This window comes from Aedes albopictus, chromosome 1, assembly GCF_035046485.1.
Source record: "Aedes albopictus strain Foshan chromosome 1, AalbF5, whole genome shotgun sequence".
In the NCBI taxonomy this organism is placed as follows: domain Eukaryota; kingdom Metazoa; phylum Arthropoda; class Insecta; order Diptera; family Culicidae; genus Aedes; species Aedes albopictus.
This window is the reverse complement of record NC_085136.1, coordinates 249,002,018-249,028,320: the sequence shown is the minus strand read 5'-3', so window position 1 is coordinate 249,028,320 and position 26,303 is coordinate 249,002,018. Positions and strand designations below refer to the sequence as shown.

At 36.2% G+C, this 26,303-nt stretch overlaps 1 protein-coding gene across 1 annotated transcript; it reads right to left on the bottom strand.

Moving 5' to 3' along the window:
* Positions 1 to 130: 130 nt before the first annotated feature.
* Positions 131 to 26,303, bottom strand: LOC134283995 (ADP-ribosylation factor-like protein 3). Its single transcript, XM_062846583.1, has 5 exons — positions 26,180 to 26,303; positions 25,722 to 25,850; positions 762 to 893; positions 465 to 701; positions 131 to 401 (listed from the first exon to the last, which is right to left on the bottom strand). Exons 1-5 carry the CDS (start codon positions 26,180 to 26,182, stop codon positions 363 to 365), a joined length of 540 nt encoding a protein of 179 aa, XP_062702567.1. The 5' UTR covers positions 26,183 to 26,303; the 3' UTR covers positions 131 to 362.

Sequence of the window (26,303 nt, the reverse complement as noted above, 5' to 3'; positions counted from 1 at the left end):
TTCTTGTCATTTTCGTTGGTATTCAATTGGTTTTGTGTTCTAGGTCAAAATTGGGCTTGAAAGGTACACATGAAACAGGATTTCGGAAAAGATTTACTCGAAAACAAAACTAGACAAAAGTAAAACAATCTTTCATAAATGAACATCATGCGTTGTTTACTGGATTTTATTTCGGGATAATACACCATATTGCACTGTTGTGAAGAGACACGTTTCTAAAAGCATTGCAATTTGCAATTTTGAGTTCCTGCGAACGCGATGACACATAATATAGACATAACACGATCAGTGAAAGACGCACAAGGCCACAGTTAAGAGATTATAAAAGGGAATTTATCCTAAATCATATTACACAGAACTATTTACTTCTTAATGCTCTTGCAAACCCAGTCCATTCCATCCTGAAAATAAGTTAAAACATGTCATAAACTTCTCTGTTTATGTTTTACCTAAGCAAGCCTCACCTTTATCCCGGTACCCTCCAGGGCGGAACAGCCCTGAATCTGCCAGGTGCGGTCCTTCAACTTGACCAGCTTCAAACATTCGGCTATCTCCGAAGCTTTGAGCGATCCGGCAATGTCCTGCTTGTTGGCGAACACCAGCAGCGGAACCTGCCGTAGTTTGTCATCCAGGAGCAGTTCGGCCAGTTCGTCGCCGGTTTCTTCGAGGCGTTTCCGATCGCTCGAGTCGATTACGTAGATCTGGAATGCGAGAAGATTGGTAAATTGCCCTTTGTCGTATCAAGGGGGTACAGGTCTTACCAGTACATCGGTGTTTTCGAAATAGTTTTTCCAATAGGGTCGAATCTTGCTCTGGCCGCCTATGTCCCATACATTGAGTTTGAAACCATCGGAGACTACGGATTTTATGTTGAAGCCCGCAGTTGGAGTTACCTTAGAACGAGGAAGAAAGCAATCATTAATTTTTGATATTCGGTAAACATCAAAGATAGTCTTTTCCCTTAGTCAGCCGTATTCCATGTGAACCCGTTTGTTCTTCTAATATGTAGATAAGCTCATAGTATGTGTTAGCGTATGTCTAATTTCAGGCTTTCACTTCAGGAATCTTACAGGACTTCGTATTAGGATTCCTTTAGGAGTTGCTTCTGGGAATCCTTTAGTAGTTCCTGTTCTCATATTAAGATGCTGTGGGAATCCGTAAAGGAGCTTCAGGAGATTTTCCTGGAGAAATCCTCAGAAGAAGCCCATAAAGAAATTTGGGAGAATTAACAGAAGGCATCCAAGGTTGAAAGCACAGAAGTAAATTCTTGGAGGAGTTCCCGATGGAATTCAAGTTGGAATTCCTGAAGGAATCTCCAGACAAAATTTCAGTAGGAATCTTCTACAGACGGAGATCCTGGAGGAATCACCAGAAAAACTTTTTGGATGAACAACATTGTGCGAAGAACTTTGCGTTTATAGTAGGGGAATGTTGGGAAACGTTCATATAGCTACTCCAACGGTGAGTTTCGGATGGCAATGTGGGCGGAAACAGTTCCAGCTCTAACTCCGGGAGAGCCTGAAGGCTTAATCAGATTAAAAATGGGCAGGGGTTAATGGCTCCAAATCGTTGGGATCGTCGGACATAGGCGTTAACGGTTAGGAGTTTGGACAGCCTTCTATCTATAACAAGCAGCGTGTTAAACCCTTCAGGTGGAACCGGTTTTTCTTCTACTATTTTAAGTAAAGGCGCCTTAGCAGACCTGATCACCGCCTCCCATAGCCTCCAAAATACGGCGCACTCGGAGGATTGAAGTTGAATCTCTTCTGTTGAATTATGTCTAGAAATGAGGTTTCTCTTTCAAAGCTTTGCAAGATTTTGATTGAATTCTTTAATATCTATTTAAATTTACACAATTAATCATCTAAAAACTTTATCCTGTTGCCTGTTCTTTGTTTGTTGGTTTGATTTTGAATGAATTCTTAAGATTTTGTGGCTTCCTAACATTTATTTGAGAAATTTTCATACATTTGTGTAAATTTTACAAAGTTTTTAGGTTTGTATTTAAAATAATTCAATTATTTTTTACTGACGTTCTATAACGGGACCGGATCACAACGTCCGAAGCCATACTGTCCAGGTAGTTGTAGTATCCCTCGATTACCTATAATAATGGTACCAACCATGTAGTACCATGAGTATTTTATAGCAATAGGCTTCTTAGATGTACTCTAACGGAAGTCGGTCTCTTTCACCATCCAACGGTTGGACCGATCAGTCGATCCTAAATCCACTCTCGCATATCAGTGTAAACTAGCGTATCTAATAATCAATAAAGTTAATAGTTAACAGTATTGTGTCCGCGTGCAATTATTGCTTCTCTGAAGCCATAGCACTAGTTAAGTCGCGTTTTTTTTCTTGTGAAATAACGCCCTGAAGTTTGGGTGCGTCATAATATATTATGTGCCTTCTTCCCTTGGACTTCGTGACGTGCATGTTTGGACGTTATGCCACGGGAAAATGCGCCATAAATTACTGGGACATTATGGCCTCGGACGTTATGCTACTGCGCCTTCTAAAACTACAATAGTTTCACCTCATCTTAACTTCCGTTTAGAAAAAAATAATGCTAATTTCTTTTATGAGCCCTGTACAAGCTTTATCGGTACTCACGACTTTTCTTTGCTTCTTGTCTCAAGCTCTAACTGTAACTCTAACTGTGTTTTTCATAAGGGTATGCGGTATGGGATTTTTTCATGGCGAAACGAAACGAAACGAAATACAAAATTTCTGATAGGATGCGGTACGAATCGAAACGGAATTCGAAAATGTTACGTGAGATCGAAACGAAATCCGAAATCACTCGGTATTTTTCGAAACGAAACGAAATTTTCGTAAATGTTTCGCGGAATTTTGCAGTTACATCATTTTTTTGCGAATTTATACTGCGTGTTTGCGGTAACGCGTATTGAGTTTCCATAAATAATCTCATCCCATAGCTACAGTGCTACAGTGCCATTTATAATTTTACAATTTTTCGCGACGTATATGTATTTAAAATTTTATCCACCAATAACCGTGATAAAATTGATTCAATGACGCAATAGTCTATTTTACGAAACGACAACAGTGTTGATATTGATATTAACACTCACGGGCTTGGGCGCAACCTCCTGTCAAATCTTCATTCATGAAATGAGCGATCAGCTGATTCGAAACGTCTCGTAAACTGGCTCATAAGAGCACACCAATAATGCATGCTCTAATGCCGTTTGTTTATCAGAAACATGAAGCATCAGCAGGGTTCAGGCTGAGACGAGACTCGCGAAGACGGTCTTCTTTTTCTCCACTTTGTTATTTTCTTCTTCTTCCTATCTGTGTTGACATTATGTTTTGGGCTGGTGGTTCAAACACGTACGTGACCGCATCACCTCACATGCAGTGAGACTGAATCCCATTCACGCACAAAATCATGTTGAGGTGAAATTTTGCCTCGCCAACAATCGCCAAGCAAAGTTATCATTGGAATATTTTGTTTTCAATTTATTTTTGACAGTACAGGAGAAGAAAATGCTGCTCGGAGTGAATTTTGGCTTCAGAATTTATCTCGAATAGCAATACTTTCCTCGTTTTAGGTAACGTAATCAAACGGGCTACAACTGACAGCTCAGTTGGGCTGCACTTGACGTTGCTTTTTTTCCTCTTCGCGAGTCTCGTCTCAGGGTTCAGGTAGTGTGCGGTAGTTCGACAGCAGCGAAGCCTCGCGCCTCGCGTGTGTTCGTTATTTTTCTTTTTTTTTTTCCTCGCATTTTATCATTATGTGCCGGCGGTGCCTTCGCGGAGCACCAAATCGAAGTCGCGATTTTAAAGCATTCGCGTAGATGCATATGTAAGGATACATTACATATACAGCTAGTTTATGGCACGCATGTGTTAGAGCCGAAATTAGCTACGTTAGGGGTGGACCCCGGGTGGTTCGGTCGTGCGGTAGCTAAAGATTGGAGTTGTGCGGTAGCTTTGCAGCTAATCATCCAAATTAGTGCGCGCTTGCCTTTGTGATTTGTTCAACGTCGAGATACACAGACAACCAGTGATGGAGACACATAAATGGGTGAGCTTGTTTCATGCTATTATTTTATTGTGAATGTTTGTTGTAAAATAGCATGACTTAGATAGTCGTAGACTTTATTTTGTATTCTCTAAAGCACACTTTGTATAGTCCGTCACTTCAAGTAACGGCGCTGACTTCTTTTTTTTTGCAGACTAGATTAAGTTTTGAGAAGAAACATTGATCGATTATCTGACATGGATGATCCATTGCTTGCTTTCCGCGTGAAGCGAACAATAGTGCAAAAGTCTAGTCGATATGATTCAAAATCAAAAAGTTATATGACCAAAATGAATCATGATCCTACAATACATTCTTCAGTAAATATAACTCTAAGCGCCGCGTTCAGCTCATTCCTGTGTGGATTGACCTAAAGACTACTACTTCATATTGTGGTGAAGACGCGCGATAAGATTTTCTTTTTAGATTGTTTAAGTGAGGAAAAATGGTCGTGTTGTTCCTCGCTGTGCATGCATCGCTCCTGTATGGAGTGAGTATCGCAGCATAATCGTTCGCGTTCGCAATTTTCTCGTGCGAAACCGAAATTATTAGATGCGCGGGTGTTTAGTGTTTACAATGTACCATGTTGTGAATGCATATTCTTTGGTCTACTGATGTGTCCTATGTTGCGTTCAGTTCATCCCTGCGTGGAATGGGCTAAAAATTTCAGCTTCATCAGGGGGTGAAGACGAGCGACAGGATTTCTTTGATTAGATATGTTTCGTACAGAAAAGTGGACGATTGTGCGCGAAAATTAGTGTTTGATCCATTGTCAAATCATATCACCAACCATAGGTGACTTCCAGACTGACAATGTACCCTACCCTACTAACAAAAAATTCCTTCCTGAGACAAACGTGAAGATGCAGCGATTCGCGGTCTTTTTAACAACGTTTGTCTTACTAGCATTCCCTCCCTTCCTCGATGACCGTAAGGACGTGGCCAGCGCCGTTATTGACCTTAATAAAGTTGAGAGCTCTCGAACTGTGTACATTGAGAGTAGTAAACTAATCCCAAGCCCTATTCATTGGTTGATTGCTCTGGTCAATCACGGAGTAGCAACTACGAATTGTGCGGTCATCTATGCTCATGCTCAACATGAAGCATCAGCAGGGTTCATCAGCCAGATGTTTACCAATCAAGCTTTGTTGGATAGCTTAACTTCTGGAAAAAGCCTAAAATCTAATCCTAAAATTGATAGATGATTGAATTTATCGTAAAATACAAATAAAAGTCACATAGAAATTGAAAAGAATAGGGTCTTGTACCATTTGGGCAGTTGTATCTATTTTGGGCACTTGCCGCTACAACTCAGTCAGTTTTAAACCGATTGATTTGAAATTTTGTACAGAGCTAGGCACGTACAGTATCTAACTCTGTACAAATCAATCGGTTTGAAATTGACTTAGTTATAGCGGCAAGTGCCCAAAATAGATACACCTGCCCAAATGGTACAATACCCTACTTAAGAAATGTGTGCGGCATTCATTAAATATGAAGGCATCCGCAAACTAATTATTCGAAAAATATAACACAATCATCTCTAGGTATTAGGCCAAAACTTCTACCAGATCTGGACTCGAACCTGGTGTGATGATCAAAGTGCATGCCGTTTTCGGCGCAGGCGCCGAGGACCTAGGGTCAAATACCACTCCCAAAAGCCTGTGGGTCCCGAAATAAACTAGCCTAGGGCTTGACATATTGTTACAACAATTGAAGAAAAAATGTAAAAAAGGTTTTTCAGAACTTATCTACCCATAACTGCATATCAGTCACAAAAGTAAGCATTGAAGAAAAGAGATGAAAGTTTGCAACTTGATTAGGCGGATACAAATTTATTTTTGACTTTTTGTCTCCCCCCCCCCCCCTTCAAAATTTTTTGGCAAGATTTAGCATTTTGAGGGGGCAGATAAAAAATATTTATCAAAATATCGGGTCTTGTGTACACTTAAACACTACTGGTTTGTCATCAGATAAAAAACCATTTTAACCATCAGATACAAAACCAACTGAACAGCTTTATTCAAATTTCTTCTTATATATATACTTAAATTTTAACCTACATTCCCCCCCTCTAGACTAACTTAAATTCTACTACCTTACATGGAGTTTCTCTTGTGGCACTCACTCTCTTAATTTTTAGTACAACATAATGGTACAACTTAGGTGAGAGAAAACCCAACTCTCTCACCTGACGTCCGGTTGGATACGTCTAATAGGATTTGTATGCCAGTTTGTGTGTACTCTCACATGCTTTATTCGTTACCCCGGTAGTTATACTTCCGCATGCCATAATTAAACTAGACCAAGAACAGACAGAATTTGTGGGTCAAGTTTAGTATCGCAGGCGTAAGCGAGTATTAGACTACCGGGGTTTACAGTATTGTTATGCTTGCAACGCTTTAGCTTAAGATTTGGCCTGAATACTTTTGGCCTTTATTTAACTACCGGGGTTTACAGTATTATTGTTCTGAGCCTATGGTTGGTTCAATATCCCCTTCGCAAATTAGCTGTTTGTTTATTGAATAGAAGATTCAAGATACAAACGGTTAGCGTTGGTTATTATTATTCATGAATTTATAAAATGATATTGGTTATAAAATGAAAAGTTCATAAAAATCTTATAATACGATTATCTATGGAGACAATTCTTCTCAACATTGTTGGTAGTATTTTATCCTCGACGTCATTCTCCCGAAAAATTTACTTTAACACTATTGAAATAGTCCACCTACAAAGTTAGTATAATTTCCCCTTGAAACAATTTTCTTTCCACAAATCATGTTGTACAATACGCTTGAGAGCATGTTGTCCTTCGCCTTCGCCCCTTCGGTCATCCTCTCGTTCCGCAAGTTTTCTATCCCAGTTCTCCTAATTACGTTCGCATACTTAAACTTGTTCAGTCAGATAGAGTATTTTATGTTGGGTGTTAGGTATGGACTTCCTTCGTCTATACTCCTTCGTCGCGATATCAATGTGGCAATCGTTCCTTAGTCGGATAAGATGTACTTCCGATCTACTCGAAAAATGAGTTTTGCTGTTACTCCGTTCTTGCTGATCCATTGCGACTTTCCAGATGTTGCCTTCTTCTGACTATTTCCTACTCGTCTCTCGTTCACTTCTCCCAGTTGGTTATAAAAATTGAATTTTTTTCCGGATGCAAATATTGTTTTTTTTTTTTTTTTTTTGTTGAAAAACTTGTTGTTTCTGAAGCGTTCGTGAAACAGTTTCTGGTCTTTAATCGTAGAATGCTTTCAAAAAAAATGAACGATCGAATGACCTACAGTGCGAAAAATTTCCGCTATGATTTGGGTTGAGAACTTCCTTAATTCTCTTTAAGCACATAACTTGGCTTCAATAAACGTCTTTTGATGATATGATTTTTGAATGATGTATATTGTTTCGACTCGCTTTCCAAATGTACACCCTCTCGTGTGTGATGGTCTCGTTCTTCCAAAGAATATCCAATACCCTCTACCTTCCGTTGACTGCTCTTTTATATGATTGTGTAATTGACTGATATGTTGCTTGCCTTCGATCCCGCGGTATGTCGGCTACGAATGATGATGTCTTCTCTGGTCACTAGCTCTCAAGGTATATGTAATGTCACTTTTGCGCGGTAATACCTATTTCTTATTTTCCCTAATTAGTGATCCCTTTTGTATTGTATAAAAATGTATTTCTTATTTTCCCCTGATTATTTATCCCCTTATTGGTTAATGTGGTCCCTTGTGACCCTTATTGACTCTTTATGTGTCTATTTATCTCTTAAATTTTTAATCATTATAGTTGGGATATTGACCATTATTGATTGTTGTTTCACTATTTTGAAATGCGTTGAAATTAATGTTTGAGTTTAAAATCTGTACAAAATGTACATTTGTAAAGGAATTTTGATTCAAATTTTGAGTAGTATTCACGATTTCCAAAAATGAAATTCCAATGGAATGTAACATTTCTCGTCCAAAATAGAAATGTATCTTTTCCGTTAGAACTATACTTACACTTTTTCGGTTTTATCGGGTTTATCTGGATGGATACTCCCCCTTTTCCACAGCTTTTTCATGGGTGGTGTAGGATATCCATTGTCTAAGCCTGTAAGACAATTTCTTGCTTTCACCATTTTCCTTCTTCCAGCGTCTAAGGGATTTTAGACATCTTTCGCTGCTGTAGCTTTTCAATGCTCCGATATGATTTGACCCTGTAACGATACTTAGATCTTGTGTTTAATACATTTTTTTTTTTTTCAATAGTGACCATAGAGTACAAATTCGCACTCTTTTTTCAAAAAGTCTTCATATATAATTATATTATTATTATTTATCTTTATAATGGAGATTTTTAGCCCTCGGCTGGTTCATCTCGTTATATAAGTATATTTTTTTCATACTATTTTTAATTGAGCTTTTTCGAAAATGGTAATATTACGATGAATCGAACTCCAAATAATGTATTTACATTATTATAATGATGTACGTATTTTTTTCATAGACAGTGTATTATGTTTGAATTGCCCCATTGATTTTCTTATTTTGGTTATTGCCGGTATCCCCTTTTCGCACCGGTCTTACATGCCATTTTGTATTTCTTTTTGAATTTTGCTGCCGATTTCCCCCAACTTCCCGTATCGGTCTTACTAGCTTGAATTTCATTACTGAACTTCATAAATAACTGATAAGTATTGTTATTGAACATTATTATTGTTTATCTCCTTTTCTTTATATCCAAAAACTGATTCATTTGTTGATTTCGTCGTGTGTGTATTGTCAGTGAGTTATACATTCTTTCGCATACATACAAATACATTCCGGGGTCGCGATCCCCTTGTCCAATCATACTTTCTTCAGCATTAGTGTTGGAAAAACTCAAAAGATTGTTATTAAAATATATACTACTTTGTATTTACTTTTATTTATTCATTCAATTTCTTTTTTTTTATATATTGCATGGTTCTATACCAAATTTTATGTATTAATTGAGTGTGAGTGATATTTCATCATAAGTTAGTTTTTCATAAGTTTACCAACACTAATCTGCACTCGAACATTTTATTGTCATTGTTTTGTAGTGTGTTGTGTCTGTTAATATAGTGTTTTGTATATGCATACGATTTTGTATATGGGCCCATGTTTCATTGTTTTCTCAGAAATTCAATAATTTGTTTTAAAAAAAATATATATTCATCACATAATCGTTTAAGTCATATTGTTAACTTTCAATGTATAATGTATTTGTTCATAACAAAAATCTGAAGGATCATTATGTCCTAAATAATGAACTTCCATAGTCCACATTTCTCCAAGTATATCCTGTAAATATTAGAGTTTAATTGATTGTATAAATTTTCTTTTCATTTTATCTCTTGTGTTAGCTTTATCCTCTCAATTGTGTTTATCCCATATTTTGTAATTGGATCTTTCCAAAGAAATTATAGTTCCCAAAAATATATTATGCTCCCCATTTGTATATTATTTTTCCCATTACCGTTGCTCGGTCTTATTGTTAAAGTCTCTGCTTGATTATAATTGAGATTTTGTAAAAAAAATATTCGTTTTATATTTCATTGCGTTTGCGCCTTGGTTTGCGCTATCCTTTTAATGTTTTGGTTAATTGAACTATAATCAATTAAATTATTAATAAATATTATATGAACACAAGTATATGCATTTACTGCAATGTTATTAAACTAGTATATAAAAATCGTTAAATATTACTTAAGGTATTCTATTCTATATTTTTTTTTTTTTTTTATTTAGGAAACTCTCATAACTAGGTATTAAGCTTAAATATTTGGGTAGATTACTTATTTAACACTATTATAGTATCATACTGTAGTATATTTAATTGTTAATTAGGTAAAAACTTATCGAAGTATTGATTTATATATTTAAACTATTATAAAATTTTTTTATGTCTTATTCTAGCATAGCTTATTTGTTCTTTAAAGTAATTAGTTATGTAAGTGTTAATTCTTAATTTACACTACTATTAATTTTACACGCTAAATTGAATTAATTGTAATTATTGTATATTAACTTAAAAATAGCATTAATCATAATCTAAAGAATATTATATAATGTACATAGGATTAAACATAATTTGGTTAATAGTCTTCATGGATAATATATTGAATTACTTGAAAAAGAATATGTGAAACCGTATAGTTTGACCAAACTTCTGTCAAAATAAAAGATATTTATGTATATATATGTTTACATTTATATTTGTTTAATCATTTAGATATATTTTAAAATATAGATATTTACATGCAGTTGTATCTGTTCATCAGTCATTATACTTTCGAAGTCTGTTATTATGAACTTTTTCTAGTCTTTTTCCGTTTTTAACGATAGTTGTTTGTTCGCTAGGAAAACTGACCACTTCATAAGGTCCTCTCCATAATGATTGCAACTTTTGGCCGGTACCTGTAGGGTTGGCTTTCACAAGAACCATGTCACCCCACATTGGTTGCCATTCCTTTGATTGTTTATCATAAATCTCCTTGCGTTTCTGTTTCGATACGAGCAAATTATCACGTGCTTTATCGTGAAAGTACTTTAGGGTAGATTTTAGTTCGCCGGCGTAATCGGAATAGGTCAATTCCATATCTCTCATTCTGTAGATTGAGTTTGGAATTCTTGCGGCTCTGCCATACAACAATTCGAATGGCGTAAAGCCGGTAGACGAATTGAGTGTAGTGTTATATTGGAATGTAAAATGCGGAAGAAGTTGATCCCATGTTTGAGGATCTCCGCCAATGAATTGCCGTAAATATATTTTTAACTCTCTGTTAGATCTTTCTACAAGGTTTGCTTGTGGATGATAGGCAGTAGTTGTAATCTTTTTAATTTTCAAAATTTTACAAACGTTTTTCATTAATTGGCTAACAAAGTTTGTGCCATTATCAGTTACAAGTTCTTTTGGTGCTCCAAACTTGCAAATAAAACTATTCACAAATGTTTTGGCAACTGTTTGACTTTCCTGGTTTTCCATTGCAGCTACTGTTAGATATCTAGTTAAATCATCTTGTATGACTAATCCATATTTATTGCCGCTATTTGATTCGGGTAATACAACGATGTCCATAAATATCTTTTCAAAAGGTTCTGTGGACGTGGTCGTGATTTTCATTGGAATTTTATTTGCAGCACTAATTTTGTTCTTTTGGCACGAGTCACACTGTTTGACATAGTTTTCTATATCTCTGCGCATATTCTCCCATTTGAAAAGTGGATTTATGCGCTTTAGCATGCGTTTGCTTCCGACATGTCCACCTAGTGGGCTGTCATGAAATTCTTGTAGGACAGTTTCTCTTTCCTCTGGTGCTACCCACATTCGATCCTTCTCGGGAGCATACAATGTGAAAAGTTTATTGAACTTTTCTGCAATAAATCTCAAAACATCCATATATGGGGGTGTTTGAAGATTTCTGAATGATATAATTTGTACATTTTCCGCATCTTTCGCGTATTGAGGACAATTGGTAAATGCATCTACGAGTCCTTCGTATAAAACTTTAGTATCACTTTTAGATCTTTTGTTTCCATTTAAAATGATTCCCCATAACTTTTTATTTGGGATTGAAAATACATTCCCTATCAAGTAATCTTTAAAACCATGTGGTAAGTCAACGAATTCACTTAATTCTTTATGTGCTGACCTGCTATTCAAAATCAAAAATGTTGCATCTATACTTTCCTCTGATATTATATTCCTTGAAAATGTAAGTCTTTTAATATCCAATTGATCGCTTAAAGCGTTCTTGAATTCATCGCTTGAAACAGTTTTGCATGGCCCCTTGTGTTCATCCATAGCAAAATCAATATTATCTAGTCCATCCATTTGTGGATTCCAGTTAGAGTTTTGCCTGGGTTTTGAATGTTTATCCATTACGTCTTTGGAAGAGTTAAATCGTTCCACATTTGTTCTTTTAGCATTTACTCTCTCCCTTTGCTTTTCATCGTGCTGTTGTCGTTTTTGTTGTCTGGTTACGACAGCAACAACATTAGAATTTTCCTCGGGTTCGTTTTCTGTATGAAGCCTGGATAAGAAATCAGCTACTACATTATCCTTCCCTTGTTTGTATCGAATATCGCATTCTAAACCTTGTAATTTCAACCTTAATCTTGTCAAGGTTGGTGAAGTTTCCTTGAGATGCCATAAAGAGATTAATGGCCTATGATCGGTGTATACAATGAACTTTTGATTGTAAATGTAATGCCTAAAATAATTTACTGCCCATACGATTGCTAGTAATTCCTTTTCAATCGTATGATATTTCCGTTCAGCTCCAACAAGTCCCCTGCTTGCATAGGCAATTGGTTTGTCGATTGATTTTTCATTTGAGAGAACTGCTCCTATAGCATATTCACTCGCATCAGTCGTAAGAACAAATGTATCTTTGTAATTTGGCCTCACTAATAAAGAGTCAGATGTTAAAAAACATTTCAATTTTTCAAATGTATGTTGACATTCTTCTGTCCAATTAAATTTCACGTTTTTCCTCAACAAATCGTTAAGAGGTTTTCGAATCTCAGCTATCCTTGGAATAAATTTTCCGTAAAAATTAACGGTTCCTAAAAATGACCGAACTTGTTTTACTGTTTTCGGTACAGGCATTTCTTTAATAGCTTTTATGTTGTCCATTAATGGACGAATTCCGTGTTTATCTACGGCATGTCCCAAAAACTTCAAATCTGTTTTCAAAATTTGGCATTTTGTAGGTTCAACTTTTAAGTTATGTCTACGAAGAGCCTCCAATACTTTTTTGAGATTTTCGTTGTGTTCCTCAATTGTACGGCCAAAGACAATAATATCGTCCAAATAAACGATAGCTTTTACATCTTTAATTTCGAACAACACTGTGTTCATTAACTTCTGGAAAGTTGATGGACTATTTCTGAGTCCCATAGGCATTCTTGTGAATTCAAAATGTCCTTTTGGGGTAGAAAATGCTGTTTTAGCAGCATCCTTCGGGTTAATGGGGACTTGATAGAACCCTGATTTCAAATCGATTGTAGAAAAATATTGGCTATCTCCCAAACTGTCTAAGATATCATTGATGAGAGGTATTGGGTAAACGAAGGGTTTAGTGACTAGATTTAAAGCTCTGAAATCAACTACAATTCTATACTTTTTATTTCCTTCGGAATCTAAATCTTTCTTTGGTATGCACAAAACCGGTGCATTCCAAGGACTTTTGCTGGGCTTTATAATCCCTTGTCTGTGCATTTCCTCAATTTCCGCATTAATTTGCTTCTTTGTGGACTCCGGAAATCTGTACTGTCGTTTGTTAATCGGTACATTAGTTGTAGTCTCTATTTCATGTACTGCAGCATTTGTAATCGTTAGCTGATCTCCTTTCAGATAAAAGACATCACTGTAATTTGTCATAATTTCTTCCATTGCGTTAAAATTAGCCCTGTTTAAATGAGTTAAATTAATCGTTTCCACTAATTTTGTGAGACGGTTTTTACCTTCTATTTGTTGTTGTCCTTTGTTATCTAATAAGTTGAGATCTTGGTCTGAGTCCAGATCCTCAAAAAAAACTTTATCAATATCCGACGTGGTTTCTACGAAGTATTCGTTAACATTATTATCTGAAATTTGTCCTTCTGCATTTGGTTCCCAATTTGCAGTTGAGGAATTGAAATTTTTATCGATTAAATTTCTTCTCTGATCATGTATCATATTAATGTTGTTTGCATTATCTCTTTTGTCTTCAATGTTGCATTTGTTATGTGGCAATTGTTTCGCATTTCCCATTGTGGTATCTTTAACAATATTTGTCGCATTTCTTATGCTTTGTTGAGATTCCTCCTTGAAAGAATTAAATCTATTTTCTGTAACCATTTTTGTACGGTTATTATAATTGTTTTCATGCACCTTGTGTGCTAAATCTAATTTCCCATGTTGTTGGCTTACAGCATATTGAGAATCATTGCTGGATTTAACTGATTCGGTTTGACAATCTTTTTCTGACTTATTTAAACGTTTCTTAATATTATACGTATTCATAGTATGAGGGGAGTTTTCATTCATATTTAATAATTTTGCACATTCATTACTTTTTCTTAAAGCAATATATTTGAATCGTGGTCCAATATACAATGTGTTTTGCTTCAGAAAATCAGCTCCAATAATCCCTGGAACACATAAATCCTTAATAATGTAAAACTTAATATTATAATGAGAGTTTCCTATTTTAAGTTTAACTAACGTTGATCCAATGGATCGTGTTTGGGAATTAGCAAATCCCCGAAGTATCTCTTTATCATTATAGTTGATGTGTTCTACTCCGATTCTAACAGCAGTATCCCATCTTAATAAGTTGTAGCATGACCCAGAATCAAGTAAATATTTTATTACTGTTTTCGGCTTTGCAACAGATGCAATATTTAGTAAAAATAAATTGTTGCCTGAATGTTCGATGTACAATCTTTCATGAGCCGGCATACAATTTTTAATTCCATTTACAATGCTTTCTGGTAGTTCTTGAAAATTATTCTTCTCAAAATTTGCATTCCGAGATAAATTCTGTTTTCCATTGATAGAATTAGTTTGGTTGCGCTTTCTGTAATTATTTGTGCGGGGTGTTCGCACAACATGTACGAACCCCCTGGAATCACGTTTTTTGAGTATTTTATCTTATTATGCGGACTTTGAACATAGTCATTGGAATACCAGTTATTTCGCAAACGGAGGTTTTGTACTGGTAGAAATTTATTATTTTGGTTGCCATTGATTTTGTTATTTTTCTTCGTTTCTAACAAGTCTAAGGTTGTTACTCTTGCAAAGATTTCATCGATTTCATTTCCCTCATCGATCTCTTTTTTAAGCCAAGTTAGTAATTCTGGAAGTGTTTTTCCTCTTTGCGATTTACCAGCATGAGCTAAACCTCGATCGCGTAATCCTCCTAAGAAATGTTTGCGTAACGAATTCGTCGCATATCTTCCCTGGTTAGCTACCCACTTGTGTAAATCTTCTACTCTGATGCTGTAATCATCGAACGATTCATTTTCCTTTTGTAGTAAGGTTTCAATTTCCTTCATAAGAGTGGCGGCACTCTTTTCGAATTTAAACTCATCCTCTAGATTGCGTTTTACTTCGGGCCAAGTATTTGCGTCAATTTTTGAAAGCAACTTTAGCGCTTTGCCTGTTAATTTCAAATAAACCACATTCAGAAGCGGAGTATGATCTTCTCCTTCCAACTGTTCTGCAAACAACTCAATTTGTCTAATAAAAACATCCAGTTCATCTGGATTCCCATCAAATTGTGGAATACATTGAAGGGCTGTTATCTGCGAAAACGCTGCCATTTTTTTTTATTTTCAAATTATCAGTACCGTAAAAAATGTATTCTTGAATAGATAATGATTTTTTTATAGCTGAATTCACTGAGTTTTCACTCAGTACTTCAAAGACTCACCTTCATATGTAGAATTGCGTAAAAACCCATGTTTTGATATTTAATAAATCTGATATGTTGCACACTGCTTCTTCCATCATGTTCATCGTCCTAAGATTTAAATCTGTGACTAATATTTTAGATTCGATGTGTTTTTTTTTAGGGCACTATCACCCCAAAATGAAAATGTAATTCTCGCTCATATGTTAAATTGTTGGTCAACCAAACATTGAAAATTATCGGATCCTCCAATTGCAATTGACAATTGATACCCCATTACTTGTTTTTTTTTAAAAATTGAACTGAAAAAAATTCGGTTTCATGGAAAAATAATGAGGAAATTCGCTGAAAAACTATCAAAGTTACCCCGTTTAACGGTACCAAAAAAATTCAGATGAAATAACTGTAGGTCAGAAATGATTGACTATAAAAAAAAACATATTCAGCCATACATTTTGCATTGTGTAGAATTGCCATTATTCGCACATTTTGAAACCCTACATTAATTTTATTGCCATCTCTCCACCGTTCTGTTAATTTTCAATCGCGAGCGAGCGGTGTCCAAACTGCTCTTTCAGCAAAATGATGTGTGCTGTGCTTTCTGTACGGCAGTAGCGTATAGTATAATTAGTATGAAAGCAAGACGTGACGTGGTGGAGTACCCACCAACTTAAAGAGAAGTATCATTTAATTGTAAAATTTATATTTGAATTATAATTTAATTTTTGTTTTAGGTAGATCCTTTAAATGTAGGAGTTTAACCACTTGCAGTCCTGCATGGAGGACTGAAAATGAAAATAAAGTAAGGTAAGCAATGGTATTTTACTTGAGAACAAACATTGTTACATTGAGAACTTTACATTGTACATTGCCAAATTGAACCAAGTGTTATTTTGATTTTTTTTTTTTTAAATTGAAACGAAGTTTTTGTGTGAGAAGATTAAGGCCCTGTTTTAGTGACTTTTCATGATGATCTTTTGTGAAAAATTGTATTTTTTTTTAACATGAAATTATGTATTTTTTTTATAACAAATCAATTTAGATATTCTTTTTCAATGTACATTAGAAGTACAGGATTATAACAAATTTCCAAGGGTCTTTTCGTAATGGAATTTTACTTGATTGCTTTTAAGCATACAGTCTTCGTGCCTGTCACACATTGTTATACCAATGTAAAAATGGTCATTGGCGACGAAAATTTTCAGTTAAATAACTGTGGAAATGCTCATTGAGAGGCTGGCTCTGTTCCAGCTGGGACGTTACGATATGGAGAATGTGAGAAGAATTGTAATATTTGCATAAAAATTGATATTCATGTGTACTAAAATTTGCTATAAAATAATGCCCCTGAATTTGGTCTCCCCGCAGGACAGCTATAGCACTTTTATCATGTTTGGCTAGTTCACCATTTCTCATTATATTACACCACACATCTTTGACCAAACCGGTTTTTTCCAACAAACCGCCAGGTGCCTATTCATTTGAGATATCGAAAATTCGTTTGATACTATATAGGAAAAGTATTGGGAAAAGAAAAATAGTTTTACTTACATTATCCTTAATAGTTGTGTCGGAATGGTCCTCATTGCTGATCTGCTTCCGATGTCCTTCATGATTCGTTTTGATCGCAGATTAGCTCTTCAAAAGCTCGTGTTGTCTCTTGCTGAATGAGGTGATCAGGCGCTGCCCCGTAGCTTCACACTTAAACTGCGCACGATTCATCTGTTCTCCTCAAGCGAATGATTTGCACTGTTTCTTTATTCAACACGCCATCCTGTTAAGTTAGTGCTTCGCACAACATTTAAACGTTGAAATAAATCAAAGATCGGCTTCACACCTAAACTGCACACGGTTCAAGAGTTTTGTTCCAGTAAATGATTCGCACTGTTGTTTCTTCTTTAATAGGTTTTCGCGCAACACTTAAACGTTTTCTTCAGTAGTAACCAGTTGGGTCCAGGATCTTCCATAGCTTTTCTTCTTTAGCACTTTACAATTTTCACCACCAGTCAGAAATTGGCGTCCCTGCACTATTTTTTTCGCGTTTTTCCGCTGTCACCACATGTACACTTAAACACTACTGGTTTGTCATCAGATAAAAAACCATTTTAACCATCAGATACAAAACCAACTGAACAGCTTTATTCAAATTTCTTCTTATATATATACTTAAATTTTAACCTACATTCCCCCCCTCTAGACTAACTTAAATTCTACTACCTTACATGGAGTTTCTCTTGTGGCACTCACTCTCTTAATTTTTAGTACAACATAATGGTACAACTTAGGTGAGAGAAAACCCAACTCTCTCACCTGACGTCCGGTTGGATACGTCTAATAGGATTTGTATGCCAGTTTGTGTGTACTCTCACATGCTTTATTCGTTACCCCGGTAGTTATACTTCCGCATGCCATAATTAAACTAGACCAAGAACAGACAGAATTTGTGGGTCAAGTTTAGTATCGCAGGCGTAAGCGAGTATTAGACTACCGGGGTTTACAGTATTGTTATGCTTGCAACGCTTTAGCTTAAGATTTGGCCTGAATACTTTTGGCCTTTATTTAACTACCGGGGTTTACAGTATTATTGTTCTGAGCCTATGGTTGGTTCACTTGTCAGAAATTCTTTAACAAATCCGATGAGTTTTTAATATTTTTCCGATTAAATGCTTTATTATTTTTATCCCCCCCCCCCCCCCAAAAGTGTGGTGGGACAAAAAGTGAAATAAATATTTGTAACGGCCTTAGTATGGGAAAGAATCAAAATTTAAAAAATGATAAAAATTCAAAATGAATCCTTTAGAAATGAAATCTTCTACAGCTCTTCTTCAATTCTGGGCGAATAGTTGTAAAAATAATTAGACTAAAATATTTTTCATGGAACGCTATAAGGCCAGTGTGAATACCCAGTGTGACTGTTATGCGGTTACATTCGTGAATATTAGGTAATGAGACAAAACGACTTTGTATTTTTTTCACGATTCGTAGAACAAACATGTCAAGTTCATTTTTGTGGATGAAAGTACTGATGTTTTGGAGATAAGTATTAACTCGATATTGACAAAATAACGGAAAATGTTACAACTATGCAGTTATGGGCAGTTTGAACAAAAAAGTGTCTCACATAATATCACCAGCCGAGAGTTTGTTGGCGAATATTCTGTTGAAATCCAGCTAACAAACGTCTTTTTCACCGAAATTTAGTATACAAGTTGGCTGAGCACTTTGTCGTGCTCATCTAACCTTTTGACATTTTAAAATCACTGCTGATATAAATAAATAGTTCGAAACACCGTGCAAACGCTTCGTCATATAGATATGATAGTAAATTTTTTTCAAGATTTCAACTGCAAATGCAAGAATTTCTCCAGAAACTTTTCCATGTATTATACTTTCTACCGAATTTGTCTTAATCGATTACTCCTGGGATTTCCAATATTTTTTCTAGAGATATATCCTGGGATAGTTTCCATGTTTTCTTAGAACTTTTACTAGTGTATGTCACACCCTGCATCATCCTCACTAACCTTATATTCTCTATTACTCTGCTAAAAATTCCTGTTCGGAATCTAAACTAAAGACAGGAATTTAACTTTTTTTTTCAGAAAATTTAACCAAAATGTTATGTATGGTCCCACATACAGCAAATGTAAAGAACATTCCCAAGTAACCACGGCGCTGAAACCTTATTGCATGCAGATATACGGTGTATTTAGAGCAATCATTACTTTGCATGAACACTTAAAGTAGATTTAAAGTGGAAATGGCAATTATGCGACTGATTTAAGATTATACCAGTATAATCGTAATTTGATTCTATAATTGCCCATTTCCACTTTAAATCAACCTTAAGTTTGCATGTAAAGTAATGATTGCTCTAAGTACACCCTATATCAGCATGCAATAAGGCTTAAACACCGTGGTTACTTGGGATACTTATTGAGCAAGATCTTGATGGTAGTTCCAACATAAGGGGCCATCCATAAATGTAAAAAAATGTATGAACGAAAGACCACGTGGGGGGAGGGGTTCGGAATCTCCCAAAAAATGACCACGAGGTTTATGGACATCCGCTAAGAAGCATATTTGATGTTTTACACTTTTCAGAAATTTGAGATAATCAAGATCTTCGATATGATGACATTTACACTATGAATTTGTTTTCGAAATTTATTAGACATTCCGCGGAATTCCGTTTAATTTCGTCAAAATCTATTTTTTTGAGACGAAATTTTTAGAATTTGGCGAAACGAAACGAAATTCAAAATCATAAATTTCGCCTAGCTGAATTCCGTGGAATTCCGCGGAATTTCGTTTCGAGTTGTATTTGTCGAAACTTTTCGGTATACCGCATACCCTTAGTTTTTCAGACTACACAGCCAAGAAATCCAACATTTGTTTGTTTCCAGGTAAATATCCCATTCAAACAGAGATCTGCGTTCAAAAGATTTCTTGCAGATTTTTTTTATTGAATGCCATTTGAAATTATATGACTTCTTAGCTGCAGTCTGCGAGCAAAGAAAAGCGGGTTCTTGATCGATTTAGATGGGAAATTTCTGGCTCATCAAGATAGAAATAAGTCAGAATTTTCTGAAGTTACTATTTTTACGGAACTACATGATAGAATGACGGGGGGTGGCCAAATTACCTAACAATTAAAAGTGGGTCGAGAGCTGGAAAAGTTTGAGAACCCCTGTACTAGATCATTGTGTTCACGCCTATGAACGATTTGAATTACGTCATCAAAAAACTGTCAGATTTCCGGAAGGTATCACCTTCTAAATATTGTACACCGTGGGCTATCCATGGCATTGCTAGGGTAGATCGATAACACCTCAGTGAAAATCAGTAGTTTGATAGTTGCGGTAGCTTTTCATCACATAACATAAGTTGAACTCCATAGTCAGATCGGAGGAAAAAGTTGTATCATTTTTCCAGCACGCGAAACTGTTATACCTTTATAAAAGGCGTCGAACTGTCATTTGTTTTGGTAAACAAAAAACATCTGATCCAACCAGTATTCCAGTTTTGACAAAGAATACAGGAACGAAGATTGGCATCTGAGACATGCGCAAAACTAGCTGCTGGAAATCCACTTATTATTTTGTCATAAATTCATTGAAATCTTTGAAATACCTCATCCACGTTTCACATATCGATCTCCCTTTATATTTAAGGCAAGAAAACGTATTTTTCACTTGAGATTACAAAGTTTCATCATCATTTATGTCCTGTTTTAAATCTCCACGTGCTACCAGTCTGGGGATTTTTTTTACTTCCAAACAGTTTGGGCCGAAGGGTCTCCGATTTCAATGAAAATTTCACCAGAGCTAGAGGTCGTGGATATATGATCATATATGGAATTAAAAAAAATCATAGAGGATTATTTTCCCGGAAAACGCTAGATGAAATTTCACGATTTTCCAAAATTTTATAAAACACCCTAAACTTCAAAAAATCATATCTCAAAAACTATGCATCGTAGAACGAACTTTTTTTAGTGAAATTGACGCCAAATTACCTCAGCAATCCAATAAAAATATACCGAGAAAAAAAATTTCAGACAATTTTTCACAATTGATAAAAAAAACGTCTAAAAATGCTGATAAAAGTACCGTCTGTATCATAGATTATTTTCAACAAAATTTTTCTAACCGCAGAAACTAATGTTCTTCCTTTCGTTCTTTGACACCAAATGGAATCTCTTACCGTTTTGGAGATATAGCCATAAAACCAACGGCCAGTCGTTATATTTTCATAGGAAGCCATCTACAAAAGCGGCCGTTCACTTGTTGCAACACATTTGCATTGACACGAGCAAATGACATTCACTCATTGCAACGTAACTTTGACACTATCGTGCATTGGAGTACACTGCCAGCATAACTGACGGCTCAGCTATGACACTTTATTGCTTTTTAAATGTAACATCTTATCATGAAATTAATGGTTTTGCGACGGCAGTCAGACGTCAAACTCATTTTGACGTCGATTTGAACATTGGCAGTGCTTTTTAGGCTGCAGGGTCATTATGCCAAATGGTCACTAGGCCGAATTGTCATCAGGATGAATTGCAATTCAGCAGGAAACTGAAAACGGATCTGTGGTTTTTATGTTTTTTAACAGCTATTGCCAAAAACTATTTTAACAATAAAACTAGAATGAATAGCCTATGTATAAAAAAAATGTAATTTAAATGTCAGCAGTTTAAGTGCCAAAAACAATTTTGGCAATTATACTAGAAAGAACGATGTATATTTAAAAGAAGGAAAAAATCATACTGAGGGTGGGTACTGCGTTCAACTTTCCGGTCCAGTAACTTTCCGTAAAGGAAATTCCCTTGACTTTATTGGTTATAGTTTATCTTCGTGCCTGCCTTACGATATATGCATACAACATGGTCATTGGCAGCGGAAGCTCTCAGCTAATAACTGTGCACGTACTCATAAAAGCAGGAATTGTCCCAGTGGGGACGTAACGTCAAAAAATAAGACCCAATGACCATTCGGCCTAGTGACCATTCGGCTTAATGACCATTCGGCCGAATGGCCTGACACCGCTTTTTAGTTAGGTTATTGCTCCATTGAGACACCATACAACCATTGAGACAGCCCATCTAACGAACGCAGCTAACGAGCAGCTAACGAACGAATCGGCACTGTACTTCAATCTTCGCCACTTCATACATAAAAAATGGATTTTTATGGAGGGGGCGAATACAAGGCAGGGATGAAGTCTAGTGCTTTTACCCTATACTTTTTTGTCCCAAGTTGTCCCAGGTAAACGTGGGTATTGGAGCATTCTTACATAAGTCTGCTAACAGTTCGTGAAGAGTTTAGCAGCAGTGTGATTCATAACTAACAAAAATAAGGAATTGATAGTAATGCAAGTAACCAACGTTTACCAAAGGGTCATCACGCATCGACGCGTAAGACAAGGCATCAGCAAAAAATTCCTGACTTTTAGGAGAGAAGAATACATGGAAATGCCAGGATAGGAATCATGGACTATCTCCTGGAAGGAAAAAGAAAAAAAAAATCAATTGGAAAGGTTGTACGTGCTTGACTTTTAGGAGCGGAAGATATGATGAGCCAATCCAATGATCGGATTCAAGGATAGATTTGGAAGGAAGCGAATAAAACAAGGATAGGTATCATTCGGCAAGTCCTTGAAGTTGGTCGTCAGCATAGATGGGATGAACAGCAGCATCCGCACAAGCCTTGATGTATACGGTTCCATTTCTGGTGTAGACATACATTAGTTTACCACATTTTTTCAATTTCATAGCCAATGCCTTGATTTTACGTGCCTCCTCGGTTAGATTCTCGTTGATGAAGATTCGAATGATGGACGAAATCAATTTGGACCCATATCCGTCCATGAAGACCCTCGGACTTACCTGGATGCCGAAGAATGATCAGCTGATGTTTAAGTTCGACATTCCGGCGGTCCAACAAGGCCAACAGTTCTCCAAACGGGAAGTAGGCAGCTAGGCGCAACAATTACTATTACTACTCTCTTGAAAATTCGAGATGACAATGGTCATGTGCTGGACTGGGACCAGGCGACACCTTCCTCTGCTGAACGAAATAAGGATCGATCGTTATGTCGTCATTCCCAAAATTCCACGAAAATTCATTGCTTCTCGGACGCGTCTGAGAATGCGTATGGGTGATGTATTTATGTTAGGAGTGTGGATGCAACAGGAAGGATTAGGATGCGGTTTATTTCGTTCAAATCAATAGTGGCCCCTCTAAAATGCGTAACGATTCCGCGTCTGGAACTTTGCGGCACCGTACTATCAGCGCAACTCTTCAAAAAGGCTCAACAATCGCTGAAGTACCCGACGCAGTCATACTTCTGGACGGATTCGACCTCCGTCCAGCGTTAGATTCAGACTGCACCTACAACATGAACTACTTATGTGGACAACCGAGTGGCGAAAATTCACACGCTCACCAATCCGGAACAATGCACAATGGTTGGAAAAAGATAAAGTTCGGACAAAACTCTTTTTATGTGTTTAATCGAAGTTATAGGTTGTCTAGATAAGTTATATAGTATTTTTAATGTTTAAAAACGGGTATTCAAAAATTACGTAACTTAAATCGTTTCAAAAAACGGTGCAAATTTGAATTTGCAATGTGCAATTAGCACTCACGGAAAATACTAACCAGCCTCTTATCCCGCTGCTGCAAATGGTTCGCCACTTTCACAACATAACAATCAAAACCAATCAATTTTGGATTGATAACCTGCGCTTGGCAGTGGTCGACTACTGCTTTTACCGAAATTCGGTAAAAAAATAGCAGCGCGCGATAATATTTTTTATGCAATTCAGTGTTATAATTTCTATTTTATCTGACTCATTTCAGTAAAATAATGACCTACTTTTTCGTACTGGTTCATTATGCAACTGAAATGAGTTACATTATGAAAAAGAGTTGCATAATGTTCATAATGCAACTCATTTGGGTTGCATTATGAACATTATACAACTCAAATGGGTTGCATTATGAAAACACATTGCATAAAATTTTGTATGCGACTCGTTGCAAAACTTGATTTTTTCAGCACTTGTAGTATTTATCCAACTCGGCAATGTACGACTCGTGCTGAAAAAATCATCTTTTTGCAACTCGTTGCATAAATAACTATTGTGTTCACCGAATCGTTACGTAAAAATTTCACAGAAGTCGGTGATCCATTTGCCTTTACCGAATTTTTTGTGAAGTTTTGACAGTTGGGTTGGAAAACATAGAATTTCACAGAAATATCTGTGAAAGCATATTTTACAGTTTACATTCGGTGAAATCTTTCACAGAATTCTGCGATTTATTCATAGTGTGTAGTTTTGAGGAAAAATGACGAACTCCAAGCATTTTTTCATCATTTGTGTATGCATTACCTATGATCATATTCTTATGATCAAATGATTTTTTTTTATGCAAAGAAGCAAAAGTTATTGTACAGTGTATGTGGAAGTATGCATTTTTGCGTATTGAGAGCTTGGCATCTAAGCTGAAAGAGAGATGGCATTGTGAAAATAGGAGTGTTTAGCCCTTTGATGGTTTACGACACGTGTAAATGTCTAATTTTTCCATTGGCCAGTTTTCAGGATTTTCCTCTCTGATAGTTTTTATAAGAATTATCTTGATTGATTTGGCAATTCCATTTTCAGATTCTTTCGGCTACTCTTTTGGAAATCGCAAGTCGTTCATGAGTTCCCTCTGAAATAAATATTATTCAATTCCTGCAGAAATTCCAATTGGAAATATCTGAATTTCCAAAGGAATGGCCGAAGGAACTCCCAAAGAATATTAATTGCTTTGGAAACTTCCAAATCAATAAGGAACTTCGACACGAATGCCACTCTAGTGGTAAAGTGTCTTTAATAAACTAATAATAATAATAATAATAAGGAACTGCCCAAGTATTTTCAAAAAAAAAAAAACGAAAGAATTCATTTAAAATCACCAAACTTACTGTGTATCTCAGGAAAATGCATCTGTCAAAATTACCGGAACGTTCGGTACTGTTTACAAATTTACCGTAAAAATCGCAGAACGTTCGGTATGATTGTTTGCGAATGAACTGTCAATATCACAGAACGTACGGTAAATTTTACAAATGATCCGTTAATATTACCGACCGTACGGTAGTTTTTCACAACTTTACGGCGATTTTATGCGAGCACAAAAACCTCTATTTTCATAAAAATGTCGATCATGGGATTGAATACACGACCTTCTGATCAGGATCCACACTTTGCTACCTTGTACAGTGGAGAGTTTTGCTTGGGAATGATGTGTAAATTCTAATAGAACTGATGCTCAAAGCTGCCGGCGGGGCTGTCAAACGTATTTTACAGTAGTACGGTAAAATAGTCCCAATACCGATCTGTTCGGTAAAATATTCACAGATTTCCTGTAAATTTGTCTGATTTCACCGGTTCTTTGGTGATTTCTTAGAATTCACCGATTTTCTCCTGTAATCGATTTCACCGTAATACTGTAGTTTGCTTGTTCACAGACCAGTTTCGGTGATTTTTTTTCACCGAATACTAAAATTTATTCTAAGTATGTAGTATATAAGATTTGGCTAATTCAGTTGCAACTATGGTAGTCATCTATACTGCTATAGATAGGTGGTGGGAAAAAATAAAAAAAAACGCCCTACTTCATGTCTGTCATGTCTCCCTACAATGTCTGAATTTACCTGTTTGTTTCTACTTTAATCCTTATTTTGACAACCTCAACCAAAACTCACCTGTGTAACTTCCTCGGAAGCCAACTGTTTCAGAAGCGTAGTTTTACCAGCATTGTCCAACCCAAGCAGTAGAATCCTAAGCTCTTTCTCCGGAGCGGACCGTAGCTTCCTCAGCAACGACAGCAACCCCTTTCGAATGGAAATTAATCATGATAATGAAGCACGTGTTCGTTGACTTGAAAAATTGCGCCAAACCGGTTGCACCCACTTAGCTGATACAATCTATACGTGTGAGTGAATGTCTGACAGTCAGTGGGTACAAGAGTGCAGGCGTGCAAGTGTTTATGAATTCTATCACATTCGGTGCGCTGATGTCAGGCTCAGACAGTCGGTTGCTTGGCGACGACCGCCAAACAATTTTCGGAATTTTAGCCATAATTTTGTGCGTATTAATTGGAGTGAATTCATCCAGATCCAAGGCATAGAGGTAAGTATTTCGATGTGTTTACGTGTCTTACCATGTCCAGTGAAATTTTTATCAGATTTCCTAGGTGAGAAGTGGAGGATTACAGGTGATTTGAAGAGAAATTTGCGGAACGAAAACAAAACACGACACCGCACGCACACCACTTTGTGTTATCA

Coding starts and splice junctions, on each gene's coding strand:
- LOC134283995 (XM_062846583.1), bottom strand. Junction 702..761: donor TCGAAAACACCGATGTACTG/GTAAGACCTGTA, acceptor CTCGCATTCCAG/ATCTACGTAATCGACTCGAG. Junction 402..464: donor TGGAGGGTACCGGGATAAAG/GTGAGGCTTGCT, acceptor ACTTATTTTCAG/GATGGAATGGACTGGGTTTG.